The following is a 14208-nucleotide window of genomic DNA, read 5'->3' on the forward strand; positions in this document are numbered from 1 at the left end:
AGATGGCGACCAGCTCGGAGCGCAGTCCTCCTCCGTTCCCCGACTCCGAGGACCAAGATGTGCTGGACTCTGAAGAAGTCGGAGGCCGAGACAGTGATGAAGACGACGGGGAGGATCTCTTCGTGAGCGCGGTATGTCTCGGTGAAGTTAACGTTAATTTCCCGCTAGCTAAGCTGCCCCTGCTTCGGCTAACTGGCGTTAACTGTCAAAGAAGCTAACGTCAGCGAAGAAAGCTAATGAGGCGCATTTAGCAAAAGTTTTGCGAGGGTGTTAACAGACAATTAGCTTGTTTCAGCGTAGAGGAAACAGTCAGAAAACACTGTTGACATATGCAACTGTCAAGTCAGATAATGTTAGACTTATCTAACATTATCTAGCATGAACAGTAATTTAAATTTAAAAGCTGTATTTTTTGGTTTTTATGCAGGAACTCTCGCCCACCTACTATCACTGTTGCTGGCTTTTTAAAGCCTGTGGCGATCTTTGACACTGTTGCTGATTGCCCTGTTATTGATTTCTTCCGGAAAAGTTTCGACGTGGAGATCTAGCTGTGATTTACTCAAAACCACAAAGCACAGTCTCATCTAATACAGTTGATATGTGGTTTATGCCATGTGGATGTTTTCTGCGCACATTATCTGTGACATTTCCAAAACTTCCATTCTTCCTGGTTCATTGGCACTGAAATCTGAAGGCATCCTCTTCAGCTATTTGGGTGTGCAGACCTTTAGGCCCTACAGTTAAAGCGAGCACCTGTGTAATGTCAGCGAACTGCAGATAAATCGAGTGTGTGTTTTGTCTGTCGAAGCTGACATCGAATCGGGACGTGAATCTGTTAATTATATGAATCACTGGTTTGAAATGAATAGTCTCTTTTTGAATGGGGGTTAAAAAGCTGGCTGGAGCAGCCCCCTGTCATGTGAGTGAGCATCGGTCACGTGGTCAGAACCCGGATGTTTTCTCACAGTCAAAGTTCAGAGGACAGATTGGAAAGTGCTGTCTTTTGAGTTTTGAGAGTTGGATTCTTTGCTGCATGGAAAACATTACTCAGCAGTTGTGGATTTGACATTTAACAGGGCTTGTAGCTGAAGTCATGCTTGGAGGTGGACCAGGCAGTGTTCATTTGTGGATTCAGAGTTTCCTCATACATTAAGAAGTTGAGAAACTGTTTGCATAACATTACTCAACGTGATAATTTACAAGTACACCCAAGACCTAAGGTAAGGCATTTACACTCAGTCGGCAGTTTATTAGGTGTACCTAACTGAGGTGTTGTCTTCAGTGACGGTGGACATTGCACCTCTTTGTATAACACCATACAGTTCAACAGCACCACAGACTGCAGCCTCCGAAACGATCGTTAAGTTGAATTTACACCTCTTTAAAAAGTTTGCTCAGAAACTGCACATTGCAACCTTTAGGAAAGTATGATTTATTGCAGGATTGTTGTCTTGTACTGCATTAGTTTTAGCCAGATGTGCCCATTAAACTGGCAGCCATGCATTATCTTCTTTGTGAGCATGAATTTGATAAGGCTATTCCTGAAGTGTGATAAAATGTTTCAGTGTGACATTGCTTTTCTTCTGGTTCAAGGCACTTGGTTTTGCTTTTAAAGGAATGTTTCTGTAGTCAGTTACACGCCCAGTAGCCTGGATTAACATAAGAAGATTTTGTTTTTGTGGTGTGCACAGAAAGTCGAGCTTTCATTAGCGTCATCTGATGGTTCAGCTCAGAGTCAAGTTGAACAACATGAGCTGGTAAGATCTGGAAAAACCCATTAAACCCCTGTTCAAATCAGAATGTGGTTGACTTATTACAGTTGTTGTTTTTTAGCAATATTAAAGTGAAAATCCTTGTAGTTGGGATGTAAAGACTGTACAGCTGGACACCAGAGACTTGGATTATGCTACAGGATCAGTTTAAAGTTGTTTTTTTTTTTTTTTTTTTCTGTTTATGGAATGAGGAAATGTCTTTTATTAATTTTGGAAGCTCTGTTCTTTGCGATAGGACAAGAGTTTGTTAGTCTTTGGTGAGTAAGTGATTAAAAATTAAAAAGACGTTTGGCTTGAAGTCTTCCCTCCAGGCAATAATGATGACAGTACTAGACAGAGAGGAAATAGGATTGTCTGTTTAATCCATTAGTCAATTTCCATAGAATTCATTGTCAGCTGTTTTAATAATGAATCATTTACCAAGCAAAATTCCAGATATTAAGTGGTTCCCATTTCTAAAATGTGAGGATTTGCAGCTTTTCTCTGTATATTACATAAATCTTTGGGTTTTGAACTGTTTGTAAGACAAAACAAGAATTTTCTGAGGTGTCATTTTGAGCTCATGGAAATGAATTGTCCTGATGATTAATCCAAAAAAATAACTGGCACATAATTGACAGTTGCAGTCCCTATTCAAAATACTCAAAAACATTGAGTCTTTTCCTTTTCCCCTCACCTCCAGAGCAACGCTTCACTGACCGAAATGGATCCCTCACTGCCACCTGCCAGCCAAGCCAGTGATGTTTTAATGAAACCTCCCACTGACATCATGAATGATCCCTTGATCGAGCCTGTCAACAGCCAAACAGAAAGCAAACCAGCGAGTGAAGTTGTCAGCGAACCCTCGGATGATTTTGTCGACCTAACGAACAACATAACCGACTCTCCTGATGACTCAGTGGCTGCTGAAAGTGCCGTTGCAGACGCAGCAAAAGACACAACTGAAATCCCTTTAGATGAACCCACAGATGATTTTGTTGACATATTTGGAAGTGAAACTGAAGCACTTGGAGAGGAAGTTGTGATAGCAGATGTTACTGTTGAAACAGCAGCAGATAAAAGTGAAGTGACCAGTGGTGCCACAGATCCACCTGGTGATGGGAAAACGGGAAGTTCTGCTGAACAGGAAGCAAAAGAAACTTCAGCTGCTCCAGTTATCGACCTCAGTAACACAGAAGAGCCACTTGGCAGCAACAAAATTGTTGACCCTTTGGTCGACCTCCTTAGTGCTGCTCCACCTGCTGTTGATGCCAAGAAACCCAGCCAGGCAGCAGTCGATCTGTTCGAAGATGAGGGAAGCGACTTGTTCACAGAACCACGCCAGACAAAATCTGCCAAGCAGCCACAGAAAAGCCTCTTCGGTGAACCTGATGAAGATCTGTTCGGCGAGCCGCTGGGTGCCACCTCAAAGAAAACCTTCAGCAAAGAGCAGAAAGACAAATCTGTCACAACCAAAGTTCTTGGAGATTGTAGCAACATCGTTGGGCCTCTGCAAGACAGTAGTCCTGCAGAACCTGGTGATCTATTCACTGAGGAAGCCATCACCACCGTGCCCAGTGTCAGAAACACCAGCACTGCCAACTCCAAGACTAATGGAGTCCACTCTGAAGAAGAGACAGATATATTTGCTGGTAGGTCCACTATTATTCTTATTGTACAAACACACAGAATCTGTGGAGGATGCGTCTGAACGCTGTGGACCACGGAAAGCTCCGGCTGTAGGGTGATGCACTGTGAGTTGGTGCACTCTGGGCTCAAAATGTCAGTTTCTATTTAGTTTTAATAAGCAATTCATTCAGAGTAAAAACAACCTGAAACAACTACAATGTAGAAGCACCAGATGGCCATATCAGAGCATTTCAGTGGGTTCTTTATTCTCCAGTGTTTATTTTTTGGACATATGTTTGGTGTTATTACATAGTGGATAATAGAAGGTTACCAGGAAATGACAGATGGAGGATAAAATACAGCAAAGGTTCACAACCAGACTCATGCCGAGGGATTCATTTCATAGCCAACGTCTTAAACCCTTAAATACTCCACTGACTCTAGCATCGCCATTTTACAACATTGGGGCATTAATGATAAGCAGTTTAAAAAGACGTGTTAAAATCTAAGCAGCAAAGCCACAGATAATTATTGCTGAAATAAAGGTCACGTTCATAGATTTCTCATGCTGGACTGGATTTTTTTTATTCTGTTCTCCCTTGCTGCAGAGATTTGTCCATGTTTCCTGAATGAGAGGTCACTAAACTGTCCAGGAAATGAGGCACTTGTGACTTCAGTTTCTGAGCGCTGGTCCGCATGTAGTTCAGCTGTATGAAATTAGAGGCAGAGAGCGAAAAAGACAAACTGTTGATATTCAGACTACATGTCTGTGTGTGAGCTTACATATTTATCTGTCAGGTCGAGGCCAAAAGCTTTATTATCACATCCAGATATAAACAAGTTGCCCTTGATGATGAAATCCTCATTTTGTTGTTCTTTCAGAATACCATACAGAGAAAAGTTAGATCCAGTAAAGTTCATCATCTGATATGTACTTCTAAGACAGCTGATGAGATTCTGCACAGTCGTTTGTTTATTTATAATAATATTATTATTATTTATTTATTATTAATCGTCGTGTTGGTGGTTTGAACCCCAGCTCCTCGTGTCCACTTGTGTCCTTGAGCAAGACTCTGAATCCCAAGCTAGAAAAATGTGTGGCATGTACAAAAATCTCCTACCTCTGTATTGAACTATATGTGTGATTCATTTTATTCTGCCACATGGACAGCCAATTTAAGGACATTAGACTCAAACATAGACTTAAAACACGGACAGGATGTAAAGTAAACGTAAACGTCTCTACACGTTTCCATTCAGCGTGTAATGAACCCACTTTGGTCGTTTTTTTCTTTCTTTTCTCCTCTCACAGAAGCCACAGTGGAGCTCTCTCTCGACAGTCCGCGGGACCAGAGGAAGAAGGACGTGACAGCCAAACCGTCTACGTCCGCCCCCTCAATGGCAGCAGCTGCCAGCCTGACCAAGCCACAGTCTTCTGCCCTGGAGGAGGTACACGCATGTCTGATCCCAGAGTGAACCAAAATAAAGTTCTGACTGAAAACTGTTCAGGTTCAGGCTGTTGCATGTATCCCTATGTTTTTGAAGAGTCGGTTGCATTTTTTGAGTTAAACATCTTGTCTCGGTGCTACATTAAAGTCAGTGATGCTGGAGTTTCACCGTCTGACAGCCAGATTTGTGTTGACTGTTCAGTAAAGAGCTTGTGACAGTAGATCAATGTGAGGGGCAATTTTTCACTTCCTGTTCAATATTTGTTTCAGCTGGAAGAAGAGGAAGAAGAGCTGGAAGACAAATTTGATATTGTTGTCTCTGTCAAAGACCCCGAAAAAATCGGTGAGGCTTGTTGTTTTTACTGTTTTGAATAAATAATTTACCTTTGGTTTATGTAGTTCTTTGCAGGAAGACTGCAGATTGATTTGAGCACTGCAGACGTCAAACAAGCAAAGCTTCAATCAATGATTTTATCATTTCAAACTTGACAGGAAGGAACCAAGAGGGAGTAATATGAAGTTAATGTTAAGTATTTAATCAATATTTCTTTTCTCTTTCTTTCTTCAGGGGACGGGATGAACGCCTACATGGCCTACAAAGTATCCACACAGGTAAAAACTAGATCAGTGTTCAGTGCAGCTCTTCATCTTTGATGTAGAGGAAGTCAGTCCACTTACTCATCAGATGTGTGTCAAGACAGGAAATACTGGTCATTGCATTGTAGGAAAAACGCCCATGTGCTGGTCTTAAAAGGGAAATATAAATAATGTCAGATTTTCATAGCAGTAATTCACCGTCTACGCCTGTTAGGTGCATCGACGTGAAGGTAATGAACTCTGTGTGAACTCTGTTTCAGACCACGCTGCCCATGTTCCGCAACAAGACCTTTACAGTGAGGCGACGCTTCAGCGACTTCCTCGGCCTCTACGAGAAGCTCTCTGAAAAACACGGACCAAATGGATTCATCGTGCCTCCGCCACCGGAGAAGAGCATCCTGGGTAGGCTGAGTGGCCTTTACTGTTTTCTCTCATCTATAACTCTAATGTCCATCAGCTGTAAGACGGGATGCTGTGTTTTACAGGTATGACAAAGGTGAAGGTGGGAAAGGAAGATTCCTCATCTGCAGACTTTGTTGAGAGAAGAAGAGGCGCTCTGGAGAGGTAAGAGAGAAGAAGTGAAAGTAAAGCTGCATCATAGTGTTGTCAGCGATACTCAAATCTCTGCCTAACACTGAGCTGCTGTAACCAGGCGCTCAGAAAGCAGCTAAGTGAGGCTCTTTTGTGCTGTCTTGTTTGACAGGTATCTGCAGCGGGTGGTTAATCACCCATCGCTTCTCCAGGATCCTGACGTCAGAGAGTTCCTGGAGAGAGAAGAAGTAAGCTGACACTGAGTTTGGAGAGCCTTGGGGCTGCGTGCACATGATAATTTGCCGATTAAATGATCTCTATTGCATCTAGAAATCTACTTTCAAATTGAGGCAACACTGCAAAATCCTCTGTCATTCACTCTCACCTGGTCCCTCTGTGTACCTGAAATTTTACTACATTTCTGAAGTGCTAGCTGTATCATAATATGCATGTGTGTCTTCAGTTGCCCAGAGCAGTGAGCACCCAGGCTCTGAGCGGCGCCGGCTTCCTGAAAATGATCAACAAAGCAACAGATGCTGTCAGTAAAATGACCATCAAGATGAATGAGTCAGACGTGGTGAGTTCAGCTGTAAACAGACTCTCCTGATTCACAACGGTTTTCATTTCCAAGAAGCTCTGATGTAGTTTTTTTATATAATGAGGAATTCTGCATTTTCTAGTAAAAAGTAGAACATTACCAGCTCACACATTCTATTGTAAATTGATCTTCATCTTTTTGTTTGCTATAGCAAGCTCACATTTGGCCAACTGTACATTTAGTAGATAGCACCAGAGTTCACTAAATGCTGAAGGTGAAGCAACCAGTCACGCTGACGGTGTTTATACAGACAGTGTATAAAGAAACTGACTTCTCTTGATCTGAGCTCAGTACCACATCCATGCATACACTCAACTTATTCAAGTAAATGCTTATATTGAAGTCCAATGATCATACAAACACAATTCATTCAACATTTTATCTCTTAGTTGACCCAAAGTGGCTCATCGTGGCTCATACAGAGCGCAACTTTATAACTTAACACACATTGATGTTACATCAACAACAACAATGAAGCCTAGCTCAGACATAAATCTGTGGCGTAATGTTGGGGGTCTCAGTGTTGGACTTGCACTGACTGTGTGTTTTTCTGCAGTGGTTTGAGGAGAAGCTGCAGGAGGTGGAGTCTGCAGACCAGCAGTTCAGGAAGCTCCACGCGCTGGTCGAATCTCTGGTCGTCCACAGGAAAGGTAAGTCGTCTCTCTTCCCACTGGGTTGTCAAAAGTGGGCAAAAATGACATTAGAATAGTCCTTCTAAAGAAATTTCGATCCATTTAAGTATTTTTTATTTCACATTATATCCATAAGAGGGAAAACCAATAAGAGGAACATAATAACTTGATATTGTTTCAAAATAAAGGTCTATTTAAAGCTCTACATACCTACACGTTACCAAATGAACAGATAAAGTATTATCCTTCCAGCCAGCTAAGTATATGCCCTTAATTAATGTCCTATTGTGGTTATTTGTCTGTCACTTTTTGAGAAAGGGATGAAGATTCTCATGATGACATTCATTAACGAGATCAGGCGTCTCCGTCATTTCCTTCACCTCGAGATGAGCCGCAGTCAGAAACCGGTTTCTGTTTTCATGAACTTGGTTCTTTCTTCCCCTCAGAGCTCTCGATAAACACGGCCAGCTTTGCAAAAAGCACGGCCATGCTGGGCAGCGCGGAGGACAACACCGCTCTATCCCGAGCGCTCTCTCAGCTGGCAGAGGTGGAGGACAAGATGGAGCAGTTGCACCAGGAACAGGCTGCGAACGACACCTTCAGCTTTGCCGAAGTCATCGCCGATTACATCCGCCTGCTCGGAGCCGTGAGGGTACGGAGAAGATCTCATTTCTGGACGTCAAAGACAATACTGCATATTCATTTCTGAGATAGTTTAATAAAAGCACGAGAGACTTCTTCCTGAGACAAGATGAATTGAAATTATACATTTAAGTCCAGGTTTAAGGTGCAGAATGATGTTATGATTAACTGTATATAGGACACAGAGGGAGGCAGCAGCAGAGCGCTGCAGCTCTGTGTTCAAAGAATCTGCTCTCACTCTTATGGAGGTTAACTGGGACAGCTGTTCTGAACAGGAGCCTCAGCTACCGTCTTCGTGGCTAAAGTAAATAACCAGACATAAACATGAAATGATCCTGTGTGTGTGTGACCTGCAGGGGTCGTTTGATCACCGGATGAAGGCGTGGCAGCGCTGGCAGGATGCTCAGGCTGTGCTGCAGAAGAAGAGGGAGACTGAGGCCAAACTGCTGTGGGCCAACAAGCCAGACAAACTGCAGCTGGCCAAAGAGGAGATTGCAGAGGTACGACGTTGGCCAAAATCAACACAGTGAAAGAACTGAGACGAGGCCGGGATTCCTGGAAGTGCTGCAGTTTGATGTGTTTTGTTTTTTAGATAGAGAACAATGTTTGAGTAATGAATGAGGCACTTAAAAAGCCTTTATTTTGTCCCTCACATCAGAAATGAGGAGCTCAGTTTCATTTTAATCATCAGTTTATTTCTGTTAGCTTATTTCTTAGTTATTGTCGGGACTCAGTTAAGAGTCCAGTTTTAATGAAAAGTCACTGCAAAGGTAAGCTGCCCTGGCAAGAAAGTGCTCATATATTAAATGTTCAGGTTTTTCTTCTCTGATTCTCACTCGCAGACTGACTTTTAATTGAACTGTTTTTATTGTTATTATTCTTTACATTTCCTTCTCTTTATGATGTCCTGGCCTGAATGGGCTCCCATGCTGCAGGTCTTCATACTCTTCCCCTCTTCTTGTTAACAGTGGGAGGCCAAAGTGACGCAGTACGAGAGAGACTTTGAACGAGTTTCTGCCACCGTGCGCAAGGAAGTGATCCGCTTTGAGGTACGCATGTTTCTCCTCCATGCGTCCACAGGAGCCAACGGACAGCTGGAAATGTACTGACGGATGAAATGTTTTTGTTTAATTGTACAGAAAGAAAAGGCCAAGAATTTCAAAAGACAGATTATTAAGTACTTGGAGTGTCTGCTTCAGTCTCAGCAACAGGTGAGTGTCTCTCCGTCAGACATGGAAATATTCTTCTTGTCACATCAGTGAACGTTTACAAATAGATGTGATGTTGAGACTTTTCCAGCTGTGTGCCATGCTTACTATTGCATTCATCTGCTGTAAATCCTGAATATTGACCACCCCTCGTCTGTCAGCTGTGGATGAAGTGACACTGTTGTCTCCTTTTTTCTCCAGCTGATAAAATACTGGGAGGCATTCTTACCAGAAGCAAAAGCAATCGCCTAGTGGTTGAGCACCAGCCTTTGGACAAGCGGACGGGACAGGCTGCCTTTTTCTTATACACTTTACCTCTTGCCTTTAAACCAAGGAAAATGCGTGCGTTGTAAAGGGAGATACAATCAACCATTTTTTTTTAATCACCTTTAACAAATAGCTCTGTATTCTATTGTATTAATAATTGTATATTTTCATTTAACCTTCCACAAATATTTTCGTATTAGATGAAAAGAGTTTGCATATACAAAGATATGGACACACGAAAACGAGAGAATGAATGATTCCATTAATTTCCACAAGAGAAGGGAAATGAACCGAGTCGGTTGTTCTCAGGGTTTCCTCCCTCGTGTGATCAGGAGCGCCTTTGTATCAGCGGCGGTTACTTGTTTACAGCGTGGCTGCTCTCATCAAATCTTTCCAGGGACCCAGATGAAGAAAGTGGCCAAGAGTCTCACGCTGTTTCTTCTTTTTAATGACAAAGGGATGAAATAACAGTTCAGTGAATACCAATTCTGAGTACTTCCACTAGGTGGAGAAATCACTTAAGTACCAGCCGCGTTTTTTTTCTTTTCTTTCAGATTTATAGTGTCGATGCTGAGGGGGGGCGGGGGGGTGCAGGGTGTTGAGAGGCATTAGATTAGCAGGGTCTACAGCTATGGTCAAGGGTTGCATTGTAGGTCAAACTCGTGAGTTTAATGTTTTAGATTTCAATCATAGTGCAAACGTTACTCTTAAAACTACACGTGTCTGTGCCTTTTCAGTCAGGATGGTGTTTTTGGTGTAATCCAGTTTGGGAGAAAGTTGTGCACAGTTGTGGCTCGTTCACGTTACTTCGACAGACGCCGCAAATATAGAACGAGTATCAGTGCCGAGGTTAGAGAACAATACCGGTGTGTTCATGTTTGAGCCCATTTACTACAAGTTTACGTTTTTTCATCTATATTCCTGCTGCAGAGGTTTTTTTTACGTTTCAGACTGTCTTTGGATTCACCACTGAATGAAAATCAACCTGCAGAGTCCAGAAACAGACGAACATCCTGTCTGTTTGCATCATTGTTGTGTGATGATGCAGGACAATAAGTGTCAGCTGACGCTTTTTAAGCAGCAGTGACTGAGCAAAATGCAGTAAACTTTCAAGTTTCTGCAGGTAGATGTTCATGCTGCAGGGGAATGAATTGAAACCTGGAAACCAAAGGCTGCCTGGATGTTAGCAGGATTCTGAGTCCTGCAACCAACAGTTATTCCCATTATCTGTTCATTTTTGTTATTTTTTCAATTAATTGTTTATTCTCTAAAGTGTTTCCCAGAGCCTGAGGTGACATCCTGTGAGGATTAAAGGCACCCTGTGGAGTTTTTGACAGTTACAGCACTATGGAGTCATGTTTTAAAGTTTGTTAATATCTCACACAGCTGACATGATACACAGTCCTGCTGATGGTTTCACACATGCCAAGAAAGGCTGCAATGTGCCAACAGAAGAAAGGAAGAAGACCACTGCTATAGTAAATATGGACTCCACTTCTTCTGAAAAAAAAAAAAAAAAAAAAAAAAAAACCAGCTCTGCAATTGTTTGATGAGGATGTGAATGTATTCATCACATTTGTTAGGCCTGTAAGATACATGATGCACTTTGGTGAGAAAAGTAAACGTAAACATTGTTTGTTTACATAAAAAAAATCCACAGGGTGCCTTTAATTTACAATTCTATAATATAAAACAGCAAAGAAAGAAAGTGGGGATGTTGGGCTGTGTTTGCATGAGGAATGAAATTCATTATCACAGTTTTTGATTAATTGTCTCTTAATCGGCAAATCATTTCAACACTAAATTAACCGGGCAACAAGGTGCAGAAACACTGGAATGGCCCTTTAAAACAAAAGGCTCCTCACAGCCGCAGGTCTGGGCTGTTGGTGCAGACTCACACACATGAGATTAATACTAAACGTACTGATGTCACAATGAGCCTGACGCTTCCTGAAGCCTCAGTCTGCAGTTTGACAAGTTGAGTTTTATCATCAAAAGGTAACAAACCCGTGTCACAGCTGTTTGTGGCAGGGCAGCCATCTTTGATTACAGCTTTAATTTCACCTTCGGACACACTTACATTGACGCAGTGCTGCGTTGAGCTGCTCTGAATCATTTGTTGTCATCATGTAACTTTCAGATATTTCTTTGCACTGTTGTTTTTTGTCTTTTTTTGACAGGCATGCTTACTCTCCCCTGTTGTTAGACAGCACTCAAACTGGTTATTAGCGCAGCCCCATACCGTCTGTCATCACTAGTCAATGTGCAGAGCAATGTCAGCAACGTGCACTGTGTAAAAGAAATTTCTTTTAAACAAATCAATAAAAGTTGCACTGTTTACACCTGGAAATTTCATTAAGAACTTCAGACTTCAGCGTCTTATTTGTCCACTTGAGTTGTTTTCTTGGCTTCACATTGGGTGCTTCTGTTAACGCCATCTGTAGAGCTGCAGTCTGTTTGGGCTAAAAGCAGGAGCATGCTCCTGAATGAGGTAAAAAAAACTAGTAAATGTTGCCATTGAGAAGCAAACGCACCATCTGCTGCTCTTACTTTCTACATGCATGCGGTGCAGGTTAGCAGGTCAGCTGGAATCTGCAGCCTGATTAATGTGAACGAGACCAAACACTGCCAAATACACACACACACGCACACACTGCTGATCCATCTAGCTGAAACACACTCTGCTCTATGTAAGTGGACTTGTAGGATTACGCTGTTGTTGCAGTTTTTGCATCTTAGACTGACCTCTGAGACATTATTTAAGGTTTTACATCAACCTCATTTAGTCCAGATTGCAGTCAAATTACACCAAAAGCCTGAATTTTACTAACTTATAATAGGTATGTTGCTACGAAATTTAAGTACAAGAATGTCAGATAAATAAGTTCAGTACCTATCAAGGCCAAATTCTTCAATAACCACATTTAAGATATTATTATAAAAATAATTGTCGATGCAAATGACGTTAATATTTGCTAGTGGTTGTTTTAAAAGTCCAGAATCTGTCAGGTTATTACATCAAGACAGTTTGATTCCTCTTCCACTGGTTTGTTTGATGAGCATGAATAGATACAGTAGTAGATATAGATACAGTTTCCATAATGCAACTTCTTTGGTCAGACCCTTCCTGTTTTGTAAATGATCATCTTTCGAACTCCCTCTCATCAACCCAGTAGGATTATTTTATCAGACTTGACCAAACTCCACCAGGAGACAGTACACCACCTGTTTTCACAGGCTGAGTGGTGCTCCCCATGAGCAGCACCCTGACACTTCATCCACAGCACGAGCTCTGCTTTACCATTTATTAAAAACTATGTACAGTATGATTACAGACACCTTTTCCAGGCGCAGCCATGCACTAGCATGTGTTTGCATGCTCTGCTTCCCAAACTGAGATGATGGGAAGGAGCAGCAGCAGCAGCAGCAGCAGCAGCAGTGGACCAGGCTGCTGCACATGGTGACGCCACAAAGTTTTCTCTTAGCTGCAGGCTTCACTTCACTGCTGACAAACCGCCCAAACGCAAAAGGCAAGCTGTGACTGGCCTGACCGAGGAGCTCCAGGTCCCTCCATGTCCTGTAACATGAAGCAGTGTCGAAACGGTGGGAGATCTTCTCATCGCATGACGGCCTGCTGCTTGCTTCAGCTTGTTTTTGGCAATTGGACAAAGCAAAACAACGTCTGCTGCTCTGAAAATGACCAAAAACAGCGACACAGCTCCAGGCAGCTGTCATCAATAAATAACATCTATGAAACACAGCCAGCACAACATCAGGCTCTCCAAATAAAATGTTCTGAACACGCACAAACGTTAAATCATACAGAGCAGACACAAAAAGAGCGGGTCCAGCACCTCGAAGCACGTCGTCTGTAATGGATTATAAGGAACACCTGTGCTACAGGTGAGGCCGGTGTCTGCTCCTTTAAGATTCACTTCACTCAGTTCAAGCTGCAGGATCAGCTGGCAAATTACAAATGCTTTGATTATCAGTCATTTTTCACCGGGATGGATTTAACAGGCTTACTTTCCTAATGTCACTGTCACCTGTTGGTCTTCGTCCATCGTTGCACACCTTCATGAGGATACGGTTACACTCCATGCTCTTTTATTTTTTACGTCACATGGTGCCAAATCGATTTCAGGAAACAGGACCAGATATCAAAAACTGGTCTGGTTGCTAAAGAGGGATGATGTAAAGACGTATTCAGCACCTCTAAAGCTCACTGATTAAACCATCAAGCTATATTATGTTAATTAGTGAGCTTTAAGGTGTTGATAGTGGTATTGATCTTCTCATTTAACTGTCAGAGAAGTTGAAGTATTACTTTCAATGGAGAAATAACACATTCTTCCTGTTATGAATGAAAAGCTGAATAGCTTTGACTGGACAGTTTAAAAAAAAAAAAACAGGGTCAAAATCAATTTAGCAGAACCATCTTCTTTTCCATTGCAGCATTTGTCTCTTGTCAAAACCTGGCGCCTACATTTCCCACAATGCAATGCAGGGGGCAACAATTCAGCCAGGTGTGTTACGCTCATAGTGGCTAACGTGGTCTGGAGCAGAGGTCTGGTCAGCTCACTTCTGTCTTAACTTTATCAGGTTTTTCTTTCATCTTCAAACTCGTCAACTTCAGCCCCAAACAACGCTGACTCAAGTGACATCACCTGAGGTATTTTATCAGATTTCATGCAGCTGTGTCTGGAGCCACGAAAGGCTTTTTAAACTTTGTTTAATATATGCAGTAGAACTCCTGAAGGCCTGTAAACAGTCTTCAGCGTGTATAATCTGTGCAGTACTATTAGGTGCAACGTACTAATAATGTTGAACCCTGCAGGGGGTCGTCGAGGTCTCAGCCTGCAGAGGGAGATTTAACTGGACTGGGTCTCTGGAGATTCGTACGGT

The 14208-nt window shown here is 42.3% G+C and overlaps 1 protein-coding gene across 1 annotated transcript; it reads left to right on the forward strand.

Moving 5' to 3' along the window:
• The first annotated feature begins 2 nt into the window (after positions 1-2).
• On the forward strand, positions 3-10956 carry snx1a (sorting nexin 1a). Its single transcript, XM_070972696.1, has 15 exons — positions 3-131; positions 2455-3403; positions 4693-4829; positions 5099-5171; positions 5397-5440; positions 5686-5827; positions 5911-5989; positions 6129-6204; positions 6420-6533; positions 7111-7204; positions 7633-7838; positions 8185-8328; positions 8797-8877; positions 8968-9039; positions 9238-10956. Exons 1-15 carry the CDS (start codon positions 3-5, stop codon positions 9286-9288), a joined length of 2391 nt encoding a protein of 796 aa, XP_070828797.1. The 3' UTR covers positions 9289-10956.
• The last annotated feature ends 3252 nt before the right edge of the window (positions 10957-14208 follow it).

Source organism: Chaetodon trifascialis, chromosome 10 (genome assembly GCF_039877785.1).
Source record: "Chaetodon trifascialis isolate fChaTrf1 chromosome 10, fChaTrf1.hap1, whole genome shotgun sequence".
Taxonomy (NCBI): domain Eukaryota; kingdom Metazoa; phylum Chordata; class Actinopteri; order Chaetodontiformes; family Chaetodontidae; genus Chaetodon; species Chaetodon trifascialis.